The 21,244-nt window shown below is 36.9% G+C and overlaps 1 protein-coding gene across 2 annotated transcripts; it reads right to left on the reverse strand.

Annotated features, from left to right (window-relative positions):
- Positions 1–1,117: 1,117 nt before the first annotated feature.
- Positions 1,118–18,445, reverse strand: LOC107785958 (protein TIC110, chloroplastic). Of its 2 annotated transcripts, none has more exons than XM_016607390.2 (15): positions 17,695–18,445; positions 16,953–17,012; positions 16,048–16,171; positions 15,825–15,893; positions 15,616–15,714; positions 15,298–15,364; positions 14,538–14,602; positions 14,266–14,360; positions 13,941–14,068; positions 13,653–13,753; positions 9,444–9,660; positions 8,423–8,577; positions 2,827–2,952; positions 1,741–2,706; positions 1,118–1,654 (listed from the first exon to the last, which is right to left on the reverse strand). In XM_016607390.2, exons 1-15 carry the CDS (start codon positions 18,222–18,224, stop codon positions 1,412–1,414), a joined length of 3,045 nt encoding a protein of 1,014 aa, XP_016462876.1. In that variant the 5' UTR covers positions 18,225–18,445; the 3' UTR covers positions 1,118–1,411. The 2 variants fall into 2 exon arrangements, with proteins under 2 accessions (XP_016462876.1, XP_016462877.1); XM_016607391.2 differs by having other exon boundaries at positions 13,941–14,065; positions 17,695–18,403.
- Between the last annotated feature and the right edge of the window lie 2,799 nt (positions 18,446–21,244).

Genomic DNA, 21,244 nt, shown 5'->3' on the forward strand with positions numbered 1-21,244 from the left:
TATGGAAGTAGGGGTACACTAATTACTGTAATCTTCCTTTCTTTCTCTCTTTGTTTGAACAGTTTATACCTAATTGGCTATATTTTTGTTTTGTGGACGCTCTTCTTTGATTGAATTGGACAAATGTTTTGTGTATTTTCTTTCTATAGGGGCTAGTAAACTCAAATACCCGACAGTTCAACATGGAAAAGAATGGAAAGGTAAATTAAAGTAACAGGCACTCAAAGAGTTGAATTATTGCTTGGAAAATCATTTTTCGCCCGAGGAGTATTTTGGTCCGTTGGGCTGATTGCATACTACCAGGTTTGATCGGATGTCGGCACCTTTTATCACTATTGGACAAATTTCTTCAACCGCTAGAAATAACGGCCACCATAGTAATTCGATCTTTTGATCGCCCATTTTATGGCAAATGTTACGAGACTTTATGGATATTGAAAAATCGTTTTGCAGCAATGAACTTTCCTAGTCACTACTTTGTTTGCAAGAGCACTATCTGGAAACTTGCTCCTTGAACACACATCAATACATAAACCTTAGGAGAGAACTACAATTAGAATCGTTAGTAGCTATTTAACAAAACAAAACAAAAACAGAGCCTTGCAACCATTATCACGCAAAGAAATACTGCAATAATATTGCGTCCAGACCAAACTAAGATCCAAAGTACGGGTGGACGAATAATGAAACCAACATGCAAAAGAGAGAGTTTGGAATGTTAAGATATTCAAATAAAGTCTTTATTTCCTTTAACAAATGTTAGAGGTCCGTAAAGACAACCGGAAGAATATTAACACTACTACCTCCATGATTCAGCTAAGCAACAAAAGATAGCATTCGAGAACGCTGCTCTTCTATTTTTATATCTATGATTTCATTTTCCGACAAATATTTTTCTCAAATATTTCAAATAAGAACATTATTTTCTTGTGCTTATATTTTCCAAATAAAAGAATCCCTCTTTATAGGCTAAGATTTGTTGAGAATCTTAACCAATATTAAAGAGATTTCATAAATATCCACAAAACTTTTAGAATACGAAAATATAATTGTAAAATCAAGAATATTTTTAGAAGAAACTTTCTTTTAGATGTGGGTTGAGTTGAGGAAATGGAAATTGAGACACAAAAGCCTTGCATTAAATCTTTTCATTGATACATTTTAATTCCTTTCCCTTCTGAAAAGAGGAGAGTCCAACTTGCAACTAAGCAACAAAGAAACTCAAATAGCATAACAGTTCTCTACCAGTTACTAAATACCAAAAAAAACGATACTACCATTTCTGGCTCACATCTTAAAGCACAAAGACACCCTCAACTACATTAAATGAAAAAAATTACCAGTACCTCTCTCTCTCTCTCTCTCTCTCTCTAGCCTGATATTCAGACATTCATCAGAAGCTATAAGAGAATCAAAATACAAACTCTTCCTCCCCTACCCCATTTGGTAGTTCTCTATCCTTCATAGATCTCAAAGTTTCTGCTGTTGAATCACTTATACCTAACAGATACTGTAACCTGGACAACTTATCTGGTGCGGGATCACTCTTCACATATACGATGAAAAGATCAGACAGTTCTTCTGGCACCTCCCAAGATAATGGGGTCGAAGGAACGGCCTTGTCACAAGCTAACAAATCATTGAGAGATGAAACCTACAAAAACACAGAGAAGCATTAAAACTGCAAAATTACGACATGATTCACGCAAAACCAATAGCATCTTCAGATCAGACTCATACCAATGCTTTATGGTTTCTCTGCCTCAGAAGGGATACAGCCTGAATAAGCGAGTTTAATAATCTGCTACGAGCTAGTTCATGAACAACTTTTTTGGCCTTCTCAGCGCTAATATTAAGATCTTTTGGGATATTCTCATATACCTCTACTTCGTCAAACTCTCCAGTACCAGATGAGAAGATATCATCCACTGTCTTTTTGAAAAGATTCTGACGTAAACTCTCAGATATCATGGTGTTTATATCTACTGAAGATTCTTTCAATTCTCTAATCTCCTTAATGCTCAGCCTTCCCTGACCAACAGCAGTTTCAAGGGCTGCCGCCAGTTTTGTTGTTGTGATGCTCTTTATTATATTCTGGGCATACTGAGGTGGCAAGCCAACATTCTTCTGCAATTCAGTAAGCTGTTCCATTCTGACCTTGGTTAGCTGTCCATCAGCTAAGATCACCTCAGCTTGTTGCCTAAAAGCCTGCTCAGCTAGACTTCGGTGCACTTCAACAATTTCCTTATCAGTCAACCCAAGGATGCTACCAAGTTGACTTAACAAAACATATTCTGAATCATCCTTCTTTGTGGTGATTTGGGCCCCAAAAGGAATTCTAGTAACTTCCCCAGTTAGACAAAAGAGCAAGTATGTCTTGTAAAGATCAGTTCTGTCTCTTTCCGGAAGATCATCCTTGAGAGAAATCTCAGTCTGGATTTCCTTTCTCAAATTGTCCTTGCTGGGTTTTACTTTCCTTAGTGATTGCAAGGACTCCCACTCCCCATCCTCCTCGTCGGTTTGTTGAACCTGCTCCTTTTGAGGCTCTTCTGGTGGTGTATCAGACGATTCACCCTTGATGTCCGCAACTAGTTGAGTCACAACCAAACTATTAAAGGCTATCATCTTTTTCAGTTCTTTGGCTTGTTCAGTGCGGCTCCCAGATCCTCGGGCCTTTTGAATGTAACTGATGAAAATCTTTCTGACCTGTATTTGTGAAGCCAAGGCACTGAATGTAATTAGAAAGATATCGAGGTATATTTCTGATTGTGGAATCAAATTAAACTTTTACAAGCTGTAAACGAGAATTAGCATCCTGGTACTTACTGCCTTACTAGCAATAGACATGGCAACCTCCCTGGTTAACCGTAAACCATATGCTGCCTTTCTCACAGATTTCTTGATTTCAGCATCATAACCATCTACACCAGCAGCAATTGCTTCCTTAACCACCTGCCAACAATATTTATATTGGGTGACAGGAGGGAATCAGATTAGCTCAATTTCACACCTTTTGCACCATAAGAAGTTGAAAGAGATCAACCCACTTAAATATTGAAAACTAAAAACTCTCAATCTAAGAAACAAAATCTCTAACAACGTGGCTTGTTACAATGTGATTACTGTACGTAACAAGACAATGCCAAATCAACTAATTCTACACTATCTGAGAAATCAGTGTGGAAGAACTCGCTATAATTGACATAGGAAAACAAGCTGGCAGAGGACATGGAATGGGACAGTGCTCCAATCAGGAGCTTCCTATTATCTACATACTGAGAGGTGCATACTGATGCAGGTATATGTATGCACATATATATAACGACTGAGGATGATAAATTGAGAGGGACGAAAAATTGAGGGGGGTGAGAAATAATTTACTACTGCCTGCTTCAGTAGAATGAGTATTATGGTACATATGATGCCACATACTACTACAGTTGACAATGGGCTTCTGCTTTCTGCAGATCATACGTGGTAATAGAATAGTTGTTGCAAACAGACAAGCAAACCCTACTAGCAGGTTTCGACTCAGTACACATAAACTCTAATCACTAAGTACACTCAGCACCACCAAAGTTTATGAAAACATCTGAATTACTAGATGAAAAAATTGGAACTTCAACCAAATCACAGATAAATGAAAGTTAAATCGTTCTTGTTCTTTTGCTTTTAGTGGGGGAAGTTTGCATTTCACTCCATTCAATCATCCTAAGTTTACTACCTGTAGCAACAACATACCCAGTATTATCCCACACTGTGGGGCCTGGGGAGCATAAGATGCAAATTTTATGCAAATTCTACCTGTAGCATAAGATGCAAATTTTCGAAGGACCGAGAACAAAAAGGAAAAGAGATGCTTTCTACAAAAAGCTAACTATATAGACAGTTAAACGAACAAGATTTGCTCCATTGTTTACTTCCTTCTGGTTCTCTACTTAGAAACCCATTGATAGCACAGCTACTTTCCCTCGCAAGAAGATTTTGTTGCCACAAGAACTAACGCACTGTAAAGACTTACTCCTGCAGCTCAGTGCCAAATAACCATCTTGAAATATGTATTCATTTTTTTTATAAGTAACCCATCTGGAAAAATGATTCTCTCACAAGAGAGAAAGTGAATGCTGAAGACAAAATGTAGAGGCAAAATCTATCCATTTGACAACCAACTCCAAATCATTCTAAAGAATCGAAGAAAAGGAAGATGAAAAGTAAGTAATGGGTACCTCTACTTAGTTTTCTTTAGTGCATATTAATTGTGGAATGGGGCTTGACGTTCTTGGTTTTTAGAATTAAACTAGTTTGATTTTCGTTTATGACCCCGACTCTTCGATTCATTTTATCTGTTTGTATCAGGCATAGCAAGACAAAACATTTCCGTATTGGTTTTGCTTTTTTAGGACAGGGGACATTACTTGGTTACAGTCCAAAATAATTGTTATCACCGCTATTGATGTACTTTCAAGGTTTTGCAACTCTCAAACACAAAGAAGAGAAAAACAAAAGCACCCCGCTAAAGCTTTTCACAAAACTAGCGAACGCGTTCTTCAAACTCACGTTAGAAGAATATAAGATGAAAAGAACTTACCCACTCGTTCCTTAATCTCGCAAGATTGCAAGTAGCGTTGAATGAAGGAAGAAGAATCAAACAAAAGAGAAATCACGTTTTTGAAGCAAGAGCTTTAAAAAAAACTAATCACCAATGTTTATTTCAGCATATTGAGCCCTTTAAATAGGCCTTACAATGAGTACAATTGATAAGGTTAAGAAAAACTAATCCTAATTAAGCTAGAATAAGAATAAAGTTAAGAAAAACATACCCTTACTAAAATAAAAATAAAAATAAAAAGAATTCTAATAGGAATGGAATATCAACTAACAATCCTAGTACGACGAGAATTACAAAAATAATCCTACTACAACAAGAATTAGGAAGTCTTAATTTAAGGAGAAGAAATCCTAATCTTGAATGGATTCTTGAACTTGTTAAATTTCTTGGATTTTTGGCCTTCTTGATCTTGCATCATTCTCCCCTGGTTGAAAAAGACTCGTCCTCGAGTCTAACAACTTCCATAAATGGCGCAAGATTTGCTACATAATAAAGAATGGGACCCAGCGCTCACCAGGTTTCAAGTTATATTTTGCTAGCTTATCATAGAGCTTCTTCACGTTGTAAGAAAAAAGAAAGAAATAAAAGTACCCCGCTAAAGTTTTTGACAAAACTAGCAAAAGTGTTCTTCAAGCTCACGTGAGAAGAATGTAAAACAATAAGAATCTTACCCACCCATTCCTCAATCCCGCAACATTGCAAGAAGCGTTGAATAAAGAAAAGGTCAACCAAAAGAGAAATCATGTTTTTGAAGTGAGAGCTTAGAAAAATTAATCATCAATCTTTATTTTCAACATATTGAGCCCTTTAAATAGGCCTTGTTGTAAAATAGGTAAGGTTAAGAAAAACTAATCTTAATTAAACTAGAATAAAAATAAAGTTAAGAAAAACCTATTCTAACTAAAATAAGAAAAAGAATTCTAATAGTAACAAAATAACAACTAACAATCCTAGTTTGACTAGAACTACAAATATAATCCTACTAAAAGAGGGAATAAGAAATTCTAATCTTTATGGAAAAAAAATCCTAATCTTAAGAAAAGCCTATTCTAACTTGTGGACCCAATGCATGTTAAGAAATCCTCAACTTGTGGACCCAATGCATGTTACTCGTCTCTTGGGCAAGGTGCCTTGGTCAACTTCAACCTCTTCAGCTCTTTGCGATTGAATTAGTGGATATCGAAGTGCTAGCGTGGCGGTAGGCCGGTAGCACTGGCATGTTATGTGGTAGTGGAGGTTGTAGGCATTGTAGCAAATTTGGTAGCTGATTTTGAAGCACCAAACCTTCGACCAATTATGTCAAATGCCTCATGGATTCCGTCAAGCTATCTAGCTGCACTATAATTTCTTCATTATCTCGTTCAAGGACTTTAGTTCATAATTTCTGAATTTTAAATTCCAAATCAATTAGAGAGAATCTCGAACTTGCTACTTGCTTGTCTGGTGACATGGACCTGGAACCTATGCTCTGATACCAAATTGATATACTTTCAAGGTTCTGCACCTCTCAAGCACAAAGAAGAGAGAAAAACAAAAACACCCCGCTAAAGTTTTTCACAAAACTAGTGAAAGCGTTTTTCAAACTCACGTGAGAAGAATGTAAGATGAAAAGAATTTTACCCACATGTTCCTCAATCCCGCAAGATTGCAAGAAGCGTTGAATAAAGAAAGAAGAGTCAACCAAAAGAGAAATCACGTTTTTTAAGCAAAAACTTGGAAAAACTAATCACCAATCTTTAATTTCAGCATATTGAGCCCTTTAAATAGGCTTTACAATGAGTAAAATTGATAAGGTTAAGGAAACTTAATCCTAATTAAACTAGAAATAGAATAAAGTTAAGAAAAGCCTATTCTAACTAAAATAGGAAAAGGAATTCTAGTAGGAACATACCAACTAACAATCCTAGTTTAACTAGAACTACAAATATAATCCTACTAAAAGAGAGAATAAGAAATCCTAATCTTTATGGAAAAGAAATCATTATCTTAAATGGATTCTTGGACTACTTAAATTTCTTGGATTCTAGGCCTTTTTGATCTTGGATCAGTTATTGTACTGGAGGGGAGACAGTACAATTGCGACTAGAGCGACAGGGAGCATTGCAGAGCTGTTGAAGAGACATATTGACCAAATTGATTTTGTTGCCACTACGTTTGAAAGGGGGAGAGCAAGGAGTTGATGGAAAACAACCAAAAGAGCAAGAGAAGAGAAGACTCCTGCCAGTATGGGATCTTATCATGCAGTAGACAAGTTCGTTCATGAAAGAAAAGCTATGCATGTTGATAGCACAGAAACTAGACTGCTTCAACGTGTTGTTATTAATTGGAGAAAAATACATATTGTTAGATAGTTATGTGTAAATAATCCTAGTACCATATGTAGTAGGATTAGAATATGTCATAGTCCCATATGTAGTAAGAGTAGAATATGTTATATTATATATAGGGTTCACGGCATCATTGTTAATAAAATAGATTTTTTTTTTCTCGTGCGTTCTCACCTGGTATCAGAGCTTCAATGAGAAAATTATAGTTGTGCGTCATTCCACCGACATCCGAGAAGAAAGATCTTGTCGGCGTGCAATTTTCCGGCAACTTCGTCTTGTTCCCAAGGTTCATCACCGCTACAGTGTTACAGTGCATATACAGTACCACCATCGTATCTGAAACCCTTGTGCGACTAAACCCCAGAAATTCCAGTCCCATCGGAACAGAAAAGGCAGTCACCGTGCGTCTTTTCGGTTGACGACTCAAGATTGATTTGCGTTATCTCCTCATCGGTAAGTGTTATGCAAAAACCAACACTATCATCTTGTTCGAAAACAGTCAATCGCTCCGGCAGAAAGTCCCTCACGCGCCGCCGGAACTACGGCTCCAGCGAGATACAGTAACTTTTCTGGCGCGTGTGAGCCATTCCGGCCACTTTTTGACAAAAATTCTTCAGGACAACTTACTCGTCTGGTGATTCCGAGCCTATCCATATAAATTACATCAAATTCTGACAACTTTTATTTTTTCCGGCGTGAGCAGTGCCCTTTATTCGGCGTGAACAGTAATTTCCCGACATGAATAGTAATTTCCAGAAAAGTTTCTCTGTTTCTGGTGGTGTTTTAGAACCTATTTTGTAGCGTGTAATTTGGCTTAGTCTCACTATTTTCAAATTTTTCCGGCGACCTTTCGGCCAACTTCTATTTATCAGCAACCACATGGTTTCGTTGCTCAGGGGGAGTCTATGGCTTTGTATGTCGAATGATCAATTTGCACAGATATTTTCACCAAGTCTCTCACTGGTCCTCTTATTAGTTCCATATGTAACAAGCTCAGTACATATAATTTGTATACACCGGCTTGAGGGGGAGTGTTAGATAGTTATGTAAATAGTCCTAGTCCCATATGTAGTAGGAGTAGAATATGTCCTAGTCCCATATGTAGTAGAAGTAGAATAAGTCCTAGTCCTATATGTAGTAGGAGTAGAATATGTATTATATATAGGGCTCACTGTATCATTGTTAATAAAATAGATTTTTCTCCCGTGCATTTTCACACATACAATGTACACTAATCTTTGCTCGTATTCGACTTTCAGGGGTCAAACTGCAACTTGATCAAAGCAATTTTTAGGACTAAATATCACAATAACCTAGTAAAATCCCACTTGGACTAAATATCACAATGTTCTTTAAAAAAGTTAAAATAATAATAATACTATAATCCACAGCAAAATTTGCCTCATGCCATTACAGCCCAATCAGCTGCATAGCATAAAAATGAACTAACTGACGCAGCATAAATAGAGAAGAGACTGGTGGTTACCTTTTCAAATAAACTGCCACAGATATCTGCATGAGCCGCCTCAACTGTTTGCTTGGGAACGCAAAGCATGACCTGCAGGCGTTCCAATGCCTTCATGTCCTCATCACTAAGTTCTCCATCAGCGACAAGCTGCTGAAGCTTTTGCCTATAGATTTCTGAAAATGAAAAGTAAAGACAAGCTTTTCCAGTGACAGAATACAACAGTTCAAATTATCTTTTCACAATGTTTAAAACGTTTCAGATGAATGCGTCAGGCACATAGTAAAGTTCATGTTGCATATTTCAGAAAAAAAACTTAGTTCATAAGACGACACAGGCATTACCTAGATGGCTCAAAGCATTGTCGGCGCAAAAAAAAACCTTGACTAAACTGGAGCACAGAATCCAAGATACTATAGATAGGTGGTCAATGTTGTTCACAAGCCAATAGGACAAACATAAAAAATTCTCTAATCCCTCCCTAGGTCTACTTGTTTGGTTGATGGTGCCCTTAAGCATTCTCTAATCTTATAGCCTTATTCTCAAATCTCAACATTTTGCATCCTCACTTGCAACACTCCAAAAACGGAAAACACAACTAACAGAACCAACATTAGGATGTTCAATTATAAAATGAAATTACTAATGGCCGGTAAACTCTTGACACTATAAACACCTCTCCTATTCTCAACTCCAGCTTCAGGGCGAAGCTAGTCGCTGGTTTTTCAACTGACATGCTATGCACTATGCAGAAATGGAGACAACTCAAGTTTCAAGGACTGCTTCAGGAGGAGGTTTTAGTACCGAATCAGAAAGAGAAAGTCGACACTCTTGTAATGAATGGACAGTTCAGTTATATCTTTGCCTCACAGATGAATCAACTGAAACTCAAACCAATAGCCTCAACAAGTTCCTGTTAGCACTCCTAGAAGTGATTAAAAACTTGACTACTAACAAGAAGCTTCCCTCTACAGAAAGATTGAAAATGAAAATGTCACTCAATATCCATTAGAAGATAAGTTACAGTAAAGTCATGGGTTACCTTCATGAATCTGAAGAGCCTTTTGCGGATCAAAACTTAATTCTTCACACAGCATTTGAAGATGGGCTGCTTTGCTCTCAGCAGCTTCTAAATCACCACTGGTAACAGCTTGAGCAAGTCGTTTACGGTATACTTTTGAGGTGACATCCAATGTGATTGTCTCTGCTTCTCGTCTCCCCAAACCAAATATATTTCTCAATTGGTTCAAAGCAGCAAGCTACAAGAAGAAATAACATTGAACGGTTAAAAGGCATACAACTAAATGACAAACAGAAGAAAATCAAATGGCCTAGAGACGATGCACGGGAACTCCTACTTGTTAGGGAGAAGAATCAACTGAACACATTAATTAAACAATGATCCAATATACTCCAATCTTACAAGCAAATCAGTCTAGAAACGGATTGGTCCCACAACCATCTCATCAGTGAGAAATCTATTTTCCTGAATCAAGCTAAGAGTAATCCTTATGTGATAATGACGAGGAACTTAGACTGATTTGCATGCAACTATCAAAAGAGCCAAAGAAGATCATAGACTGATTTGCGTGCAACTAAAAAGAGCCAAAGAAGAACATTGACTGATTTGCATGCAATTATTTTTGACTGATTTGCACGCAATGATTAAACAAACTCTATTATTACATCATTAGATATTGTAGTGATATCAGCCTACACCCACAAAGCAAGATTTAACAAGGTTGAATTACTCCAAATTTATAAATTACTCCAAATTTATTATCTACCCTATTTTATAACCTTATCTACGTTTTTTATAACCTTATGATTTCATAGAAAGGTACTCCAAATATATCATCAATATATTTGTGGCAGAAACATATATACCAAGAATGAAATTCAAAAACCATACATGTACTTTTTCATAATTCTAATTTTTTAAAAGATGAATGTTCTCAAGGAAAAAAAAGAAAAAAGCGGGTAAGAAAAGGATCAATGTAGATATAAACAAAAGAAAGGACTCAGCATACTGCAGCCTTTTTTTAAATAACCATGGTAGTCGGGCCAGCTTGCACACACCTCGACTAATTCCACTAAAAACTTGCTACTTCCCACCAACAACGGGTACCAGGTAATTCTGCCCAGCAAGGCTTGGACAGATAGGAAGAAATCACCTAATTTTTTGCCTCCGCTGGATTTGAACCTAAGACCTCATGATTCTTAACCACTTCATTGACCACTTGGCTACATTGCAGCCTTAGGTGCGCCCAACATACTACAGCTTTTTGTGCTATATTTTTCTCATTGGACATGTTTTTAGGGACATAGCGCACGTGATACATGTGATGCTGACAACCAAGAGCTCCCTTCTATAATCTGCTCTACCAAAATATGTTAATACGTGTGTAAATCACTCTCATCTCGAGAAATATGAGATCCTCTAGAGAAAAGCAATTGAAGCCAACAAGCCTAGTTGTGCAAGTGTGCAACTAAGCATAATTAGGACAAGAGCCGCTATCAAACTAGTCTTTCATCCTCATCAGAAAACTCAGACCACATTTAGCTTAGTGCATGTCACCTTTGCACAAAGGTCATGCTACTCTTGATTGAATAACTTATAAATCTTGGTCCCACCGCCACCAGTTTTCTGCTAATATTTCCACATCATCCATTTTTTTTGTATGCAACTATCAAAAGATCGTTAGATATTGTAGTGACATCAACCTACACCCACAAAGCAAGATTTAACAAGGTTGAATTACTCCAAATTTATTATCTACCCTATTTTATAACCTTATCTACGTTTTTTATCACCTTATGTTTTCATAGAAAGGTACTCCAAATATATCATCAATATATTTGTGGCAGAAACATATATACCAAGAATGAAATTCAAAAACCATACATGTACTTTTTCATAATTCTAATTTTTTTTAAACGATGAATGTTCTCAAGGAAAAAAAAAGAAAAAAGAGGGTAAGAAAAGGATCAATGTAGATATAAACAAAAGAAAGGACTCAGCATACTACAGCCTTTTTTTAAATAACCATGGTTGTCGGGCCAGCTTGCACACACCTCGACTAATTCCACTAAAAACTTTCTACTTCCCACCAACAACGGGTACCAGGTAACTCTGCCCAGCAAGGCTTGGACAGATAGGAAGAAATCACCTAGTTTTTTGCCTCTGCTAGATTTGAATCTGAGACCTCATGATTCTTAACCACTTCATTGACCACTTGGCTACATTGCACCCTTAGGTGCGCCCAACATACTACAGCTTTTTGTGCTATATTTTTCTCATTGGACATGTTTTTAGGGACATAGCGCTCATGTGATACATATGATGCTGACAACCAAGAGCTCCCTTCTATAATCAGCTCTACCAAAATATGTTAATACATGTGTATATCACTCTCATCTCGAGAAATATGAGATCCTCTAGAGAAAAGCAATTGAAGCCAACAAGCCTAGCTGTGCAAGTGTGCAACTTCGCATAATTAGGACAACAGCCGCTATCAAACTAGTCTTTCTTGCTTTCATCCTCATCAGAAAACTCAGACCACATTTAGCTTAGTGCATGTCACCTTTGCACAAAGGTCATGCTTATCCTCTTGATTGAATAACTAATAAATCTTGGTCCCACAGCAACCAGTTTTCTGCTAATATTTCCACATCATCCATTTTTTTGTATGAACCTATCAAAAGATCGTTAGATATTGTAGTGATATCAGCCTACACCCCACAAAGCAAGATTTAACAAAGTTGAATTACTCCAAATTTATTATCTACCCTATTTTATAACCTTATCTACGTTTTTTATCACCTTATGTTTTCATAGAAAGGTACTCCAAATATATCATCAATATATTTGTGGCAGAAACATATATACCAAGAATGAAATTCAACAACCATACATGTACTTTTTCATAATTCTAATTTTTTAAAAGATGAATGTTCTCAAGGAAATAAAAGAAAAAAGAGGGTAAGAAAAGGATCAATGTAGATATAAACAAAAGAAAGGACTCAGCATACTACAACCTTTTTTTAAATAACCATGGTGGCCAGGCCAGCTTGCACACACCTCGACTAATTCCACTAAAAACTTGATGCTTCCCACCACCAACGGGTACCAGGTAACTCTGCCCAGCAAGGCTTGGACAGATAGGAAGAAATCACCTAATTTTTTGCCTCCGCTGGATTTGAACCTAAGACCTCATGATTCTTAACCACTTCATTGACCACTTGGCTACATTGCAGCCTTAGGTGCGCCCAACATACTACAGCTTTTTGTGCTATATTTTTCTCATTGGACATGTTTTTAGGGACATAGCTCACATGTGATACATATGATGCTGACAACCAAGAGCTCCCTTCTATAATCCGCTCTACCAAAATATGTTAATACATGTGTATATCACTCTCATCTCGAGAAATATGAGATCCTCTAGAGAAAAGCAATTGAAGCCAACAAGCCTAGTTGTGCAAGTGTGCAACTTAGCATAATTAGGACAAGAGCCGCTATCAAACTAGTCTTTCTTGCTTTCATCCTCATCAGAAAACTCAGACCACATTTAGCTTAGTGCATGTCACCTTTGCACAAAGGTCATGCTAATCCTCTTGATTGAATAACTTATAAATCTTGGTCCCACCGCCACCAGTTTTCTGCTAATATTTCCACATCATCCATTTTTTTGTTCTACTTCCATTGTGATAAGTTTAGTAGAACAAAGAGGCAGGAGGACAAGCAAGAGATACGGGATAAGGGAGTAAAAATGGAGGGATATTCTGTCTTCCCATGTCAGCATTTTCAACCACAGGAAAGCTAGAAAAGAGAAAAGAATATGTGTCTGCTCCAGTCCAGTAATATCAAACACAAGGGGGTGCATAAGCTATCTTCCATAGGAAAGCAAATCAACAAGTATTAATTTTTTAACCTGTACCAGAAGTTTAATATAGTGAAGAAGCTGGATAAAAAGAAATGTGTTTTTTCCTTTAACTTCTTGTCCATTCATACCCAACAACAGAAGCAGGTGGATAAACCATCTTTCATAGGAAAAGTATATCAATGAATAACCCTCCCCTTTAATCTTTTCAAGCCCTTCCCAAGAAGCAAATATATGTTAAACATAACTTAATCCGACATGCATGGAGAAAAAAAGAAGAGAGAATCTCAAACTTTCCGAAAGTAGAAAAGGGAAATTCCAAAAACCCTATAAAGAAAGAATGAAGGAGAGAAATTTAATCACCATACCTTGTTTTCTTCCATCCGACCACTTGACAAAGAATCTGTAATATATGCTCTGTAGAGAAGTTTTAGGTCATCCATCTTTCTATCACCATCATACTCGCCACCTGAAGGAACAGGAAGGAAAAGAATAAGGAAAAGGGAAAGTTAACTCCAGGTAACAAACTGACACACAAACAACAAACAGCTGAAAGAAAAAAGCTCCGTGAAAGGATTTCACTTAGACTCGAGAGAGACCAGTGACTTTTAAAACAAGTTCTATAAGAGTCATGCAAAGATCACCAACAAACATACCTACTAAGGAAACTGGCCCAATGCCAGGAGCAAAGCGACTAGCATCAGGATGGTTCTTCAGTGAAATTAGCAAATTATTAAATGACAATATCTTATCAAGCTCCTCGATCACACGTGTGGCTTCCCTGCTGAATGGCCCAATCAATTTATTAAACAAATGATACAAGGAAAGAATATGGAAGATTATGTCGTGCTAGAAATTGCACGAGTTATCCCATTTCTATTACACAGAATTGCCTAGTAAAAGATTTATCCTGTGACATTCAAGTCGCGGATATGCCTCAAAGTTCCCTTTTTAAGAGGTTAAACACATTTAAGACCTTACGTTGCTCTTGTCCTTGATTTCAAACTGCCAACAGCAAGTGATATGCATTCCTCAACAAGCTTTCTTGCATACTCTTTAAACATCTCTTCTGCAAGCTGCAAACATATAAATAGTCATGGGCATATTAATGATGACCGAATACATGGATATAGCAAATTCGATCATGAATATCATGCAACAAATTCAAAACAGTCTTCTCTCTTTTTTCAAGGAGCAAAGAATGTTTTACAACGATGTATTTAAGTAGAAATGTGATTTTTTTTAGGCACTACCTCATCCGACAGCCGATATACAAGCTGTGCTTCTCTCAAACTGACCAGCTGGTCCGCATCAATATCTGGAGAAACAAGTAAAGTAGTTAAATAAACCATGCAAAGTTTCTGAAGTAAAGTGGAGTAATTAAATAATGAAAAAACAACTGAAAGAACTTCATCCCAACACCACCATAACTTAGAATTGCAAGGTCCGTTAGCTACTAGGAGTTGAATTTGTGTAATTAATGAAAGAATTAGCATTTGCAATATAAGGCTGGTAAAATCCATACAAAGACCGATACTACCCTATAGAATAAAGAATAAATATACATCCAGATTCAAGAGCTATTGCCAGAACGCCCTCAAAACCCATAAACCAATATGATATATCACTAGACAACGAGAAATTTGAAGTGACAGAAAGACTTCCAGAGAAAAGAATCTCTACTCGGTGCACGAGTGGAACCTACCAAACCCATGCAGCACAAGGAGCCTCATGTAACAATTCATCTTATACAGGATTAAGCACCATATACCACAAAAGAGACAAACTTAAGAACATAGGCTGATTTGATAAAATTACCACAATAGAGAGAAAAATTTAAGAATAGAAATAGAAAATCCCAAGCAAAAAAGTAAGTAGTTTGAAAGTTTTTGGAAAAGCATTAGTTTCATTCGGCGATACAAAAGAAAACATGTGAAGAGATTTGCTCTGAATGGCTCATACATTAGAGAAAAACAAAAAGTGCCTTCTAAGGCATCAGTAGACCAAATTTACCTCGGCCAACAGACTTAAGCTTGGAAGCATATAATCGTTGTGCATTGTCCCTGACAGCAACCTCAACCTAACGACAAAAATGTTAAAACAGGTGAAATGAAGTAGAGAGTCAGACAACTTTTTCTTTTTTTTTTTTGAGAAATGGTAAGGTAGTAGGGAGCCAGATAACTTAGGAATCTAATACATAAATGAAGGGGATACAGAAAAAGGAGGAATGACAGCAACTTCAATCAGAAGACAGAAATGTTAAAGCCACAAGTGGGGCATGGCACTGCACAATCGAAGGGGCCAACGGAGATGCATCGAATTATCCACTACCTGGGAATCAGTAACCTTGAAAACACGTTTCCAAGGTAAAAGGAATGCAGATGCTTCTCCAAATACGAGAGTTGAGACGTATATCAACTTCTGAAATGCCTGCACTGGAGAAGTCAGAAATGGTCAAGTTCCATTTATTGTTCTTTGATAACTAAAGGCGGTACAGTAGCCATAAAGTGGAAATTAAAGCTATTGAAGAGATGACCCACCCGACGCTGTTCTATATCTCCATCACGATCTCCCGTTTCAAGTCGTTGCCTGAATATTCGCCTACCAATCTGAGAAACCAACATGTATAGTTTCTTAACACTTAACGAATTATTTATTAAAGCAAACGTAGCTCATCAACATAACATTCTAACTTTGCAAGCCCACCACAGCTAGAAGTATTGTAATGCTGAGGTACAGAATCAAATAAATACTTCAAGTTACCTCCATATGCATATCTGCTGCATCTGGATCATCAATTCCCAATGCATTTTTAAATTTGATTATGGTATCAACTTCATCGCCTCTAAGTTCTTCAGTCCCAGTAGGAAAGACAGCAGATACATATCTGAACACAAATCAAATTTGATGCATAAGAAAGTGCAGATAAGCTAAAAATGTTTAAAACTGATAAGTTCGAAGGGCCCTGTCACTGGTAAATAAAAGGACATTTAAAATTCAAAATAATCATTTGAAATGAATAAGCAAAAATCTCTGCTTGATTCCTTTTACGTGTCTGAAACAAGTATCACGCCATGTTAGTTATAGCATTCAAATGTAATTGGGTCAATATGCCAAGACAAGGATAGCAATTTTGATACTTTCTGGGTCATAAGGAACTGAAATAGTATAGAAAAGCATGTGCAAGAAGTAGTAAAGGCAGAAAGGTGACAAATATTTTCTTTTCTTTTAATCTGCAAAAGTTGAGACAACATTAAACATTTCGGGGATCTTAATCAAGGAAAAAACATCTCAGAAAGGAAGCAAGATCAATATGTTTGGACATAGCAAGCAACCAATTAACTACAAAACCATACTTTGCCCTACAAAGTGCTTAATAGGGTCAAACTCTGCTACTTCTATTCCCAGGCAAGCAACTCATATAAAGAAAATTTTGTCATACGACAATTGGGGGAAAAAAGAAATAAAGAGCACAAAAGAAACCGAAAACGAAAAAGGAGAGAGATGTGATAATACATTGAAGAGGTTTTGTCTCAGTTTTATGTAAAAAGAAATACATGCAACTTTCACTTACTCAAATTTTTTTTTTTAGAAATACATGCAGCTTTCATGTCAGCCAGGGTGTTCGTAACAAGTTAGTACTTCAGCACAGACAATTTATCACTCACCGGCAATATATATCACGAAGCTCCGCATTGAATGCCTCATTCTGTTTGCTGACACCATACCTAAACAATAAAAAGAAGTAAAGGGGTAAATAAATGAGGTGGCAAACATCGATAAACAAAACTAGAAAAGTTAGAGAACTCTGATAAAACTTGTGCGTGAAAGCTCATAAAGTAGCCAACATGGAATTTGATAAATAAGTTCTAGAAGAAAAAGCTAAAATGATTTCCCCAGTCCAACTTATCTATCATCTAAACAATAGCTTACCCTTTCAATCAATTCTTATCTTACCCAACTGAAACACACACACACACACACACACACACATATATATAGTACTGTGTTTGGGACACAAAATAGTCTGTAATCCAGCCACAGCACCGGTCAATTGTCTGAAATAACTAATTGTTACTAAAAGGTCATTAAGCCAGAAATAAAATGATAATTAGGCTACTGAGCTAATCACAAAGATAATGAACCAAATCAAAGCAAATGGTCCAAGCATCCGCATTAGAGTTTTTTTTTTCCCTGAGAATTGCACTATCCAAGCAACCCGCTACGGAATAAACTTACGCACACCCGGTGTTTGCACCAACTCATGTTAATTTAACTTTAAGTGGGGCATTAGTCACAAATCCAAGAAATAGCACATATTAATAAATTTGGTTGGTGCAAGCATTAGTTGCCGGTAAATATACTGGCAAATAAATAAATGAATAAATCAAATGGGTATAGTGGACAAACTTATTAGCAATTGCATCAATATCTTCCTTGTTCAAGGCAGCGGGGTCCTCAAAATCAGCCACATAGTTATGCAAATTAATAGCCGCGACTTCAGGAACACAGGAATTCAATGCATAAGCGGCGCCGGCACCAGCAGCACCAAGAGCAATAGCACCACCCACCCCAGCATTGCGGGACCCACCAAAACGAACCCCAAGCCCGTACCCAGCAGCCACAGCGCCAGCAAATACTAAAGCCGAGCTGGCTATTCTTATGGGCGGTGACATGGCATCCACGAGGGATTGAATAGTAGAAAGTTCTTTCTTACCTCCGAAGACATCTGGCTTGACCGAAATAGACGACGAAGGGGGTTTGTCAGAAGCAGATGAACGGACAGTAGATAAACCATAATTGTAGAGAAAATGGCGGCGTTTCTGGGAGATTTTACGGGTAAAACGGAGAGGAGTAGGGTTGAGAAAAGGAGATAAGAAAGTAGTCGTGGTGGGGTTTACAGAAGGTTGGTTGGTAGTGAGGAGAAGTGACGGGTTCATATTCCTATCTCGTCTTCTCTCTTTGTTGGACAATTTTTTTGAGAGAGAAGAGAGGAGAAGATGATGTTGTTGTAGGGTTTAACGGAGTCGAGAGAGAACAGTGAGTTGGTTTGGAAAAAAATGAAGGATTAAGGAAAGGCAAGTGGGCGGAGAAGAAGATAGGTACAACTTCCTAAATTGCAGTTTCGATCCCTTGGGTTTACTCTTTAGTCCTATCCAATACCCGGTTTGAATCTAAAGAAACTCTTAAACTATTTGAAATAAGTCACTTTTATTCTTTATTGTTATAAAATAAAAACCGTAAAGTATTTACAAATATAGAGAAAAACTTATATATTATTCAAATTTTAAACTTTATGTACATAATGAACTGAAAATTTCTCTATTTATAGAAGAAAGGAAGCAGCTACGAGGTTTTTTAGGAAGCAATTGCAAGGCTTTTCTTTAGCTACTTGTAAGTTGTATGGATGAGCTGCTTGCAACCTGCTTGTTTAATAAGAAGCTGCTGCAAATCATTTCATTGAGCTGCTTGCAACCTGCCTGCATCAGCTGCTTGTAGATAAATTTCAACAGAGTATTAAATGGATAATCTTCTTTAGGAAGATTATCTATAGCGGAGTAATAAATGGACATTCACAATATAATTATTTTCATAACACTCCTCATTGGATGTTCATTAAAAGGTATTGTGCCTCGTTAAAATCTTACTAGGAAAAACCAGCGGGAAAAATCCTAGTGAAGGAAAAAGAGTACACATATTTAGTAATACGCATTTCTAGATGCCTCATTAAAAACCTTACAAGGAAAACCCTGTGGGAAAAAAGCTTAGTAAGGAAAAAAGAGTATTTCACTCCCCCTAATGAAAACTTTGTTTCAAATATTTGAGTCTCCGCATTCCAATCTTGTATACCATCTTCTCAAAAGTTGAAGTTGGTAAAGATTTAGCGAACAAATCTGCTGGATTGTCACTTGAACGGATTTGTTGCACATCGATGTCACTATTTTTCTGAAGATCATGTGTGTAGAATAATTTTGGTGAAATATGTTTCGTTCTATCTCCTTTTATAAATCCCCCCTTTAATTGGGCTATGCATACAGCATTGTCTTCGTATAAAATTGTAGATCTTTTATTACACTCCAAAACATATTTTTCTTGAATAAAATGAATCGCTGATCTCAACCATACGCATTCCCTACTTGTTTCATGAATAGCTATTATCTCAGCATGATTAGAAGAAGTAGCAACAATTGACTGCTTTGTGGAGCAATATGATATGACAGTACCTCCACATGTAAACACGTACCCGGTTTGAGATCGAGCTTTATGGGGATCAGATATATAACCTGCATCTGCATAACCAACAAGGTCTGCATTACCTTTGTTAGCATAAAAAAACCTATATCAAGAGTTCCCTTTAAATATCGCAAAATATGCTTAATCTCATCACAATGTCTCCATGTAGGTGAAGAGCTATATCTTGCTAGTAAATTAACAAAAAATGATATATCAGGCCTTGTAGCATTAGCAAGATACATAAGTGCACCAATTTCACTGAGATAGGGTGTTTCAGGACCAAGGAGTTCCTCATCCTCATCTGAAGGTCGGAATGGGTCCTTATTCACTTCAAGTGATCGAACAACTATTGGTGTACTCAATGGGTGCGTTTTGTCCATGTAAAAGTATTTTAAGACCCTTTATGTATAGGCAGATTGATGGATAAAGATCTCGTATGCTAAATGTTCAATTTGCAGTCCAAGACAAAGTTTTGTCTTTCCAAGATCTTTCATCTCAAATTCTTTCATAAGATACTTAATTACCTTTGGGAGCTCTTATGGAGTTCTAACAAGATTTATGTCATCAACATGAACATCAAGTATAACAAATTATGATGCCATTTTCTTTATAAAAATACATGGACAAATAACATCATCTATGTAACCCTCTTTCAGTAAATATTCACTAAGGCGATTATACCACATGCGCCCAGATTACTTTAAACCATACAAAGATCTTTGTAATCTGATTGAATATATTTCCCGAGATTTCAAATATGCTTCAGGCATTTTAAATCCTTTAGGGATTTTCATGTAAATCTCATTATCACGTGACCCGTACATATAAGTTGTAACCACATCCATCATATGTATTTCAAGCCTTCACGTAAGGCTAAACTGATGAGATATCGAAATGGTATGGCATCCATGACCGGTGAATATGTTTCTTCATAATCGACTCCAAGTCGTTATGAGAATCCTTGTGCGACAAGTAGAGCCTTGTATCTTTCAACTTCATTTTGGTCATTCTTTTTTCGCACAAAAACTCATTTATGACCAACTGGTTTTATACCAGCATGTGTTTGGACTACTGGTCCAAAGACCCCTCTTTTAGTAAGTGCGTTCAATTCTGATTGAATTCCCCCTTGCTATTTTGGCCAATCAGGTCTTTATTGAGATTTTTCGACAGATCGGGGTTCAAAATCCCCACTATCTTACATAATGTTAAGTGCAACATTATAAGCAAAAATATTATCCACCACTATTTCAGATCGATTTAAATTAATCCCATCACCAGTAAAACTTATTAAAAGTTCCTCGCTCACTTGAGTCTCGGGTTCAGTGATTTATTCAGGAATCTCATAACTAATCAGATCTTGGGTCTCTTCAGGAGATCCCTTTATAGTGTCGTTTTGATCATTTGTCGATTTTTTTTTGAGGATTTCGATCCTTAGAATCCAAAGGCCTACCACGCTTCAGGCGTGCTTTAAGTTCACTAGTTCTTATGCTAGTATATGGTCTTGACGGAATATCAATTCGTATAGGCACATTCTTTGTATGGATATGTGACTTAGTTATTCTTTTCAAATCAGTAAACGCGTATGGCATTTGATTTGCTATATTTTATAAATGGATGATCTTCTGGATGTCCTGATTACATATAGGGGTACGTGGATCAAAATGAGATATTGATGAAACTTTCCACACAATATCTCTTTTGATTTCCTTTTTCTCTCCCCCCAATT

The sequence above is a fragment of the Nicotiana tabacum genome, chromosome 23, assembly GCF_000715075.1.
Source record: "Nicotiana tabacum cultivar K326 chromosome 23, ASM71507v2, whole genome shotgun sequence".
Classification (NCBI taxonomy): Eukaryota; Viridiplantae; Streptophyta; class Magnoliopsida; order Solanales; family Solanaceae; genus Nicotiana; species Nicotiana tabacum.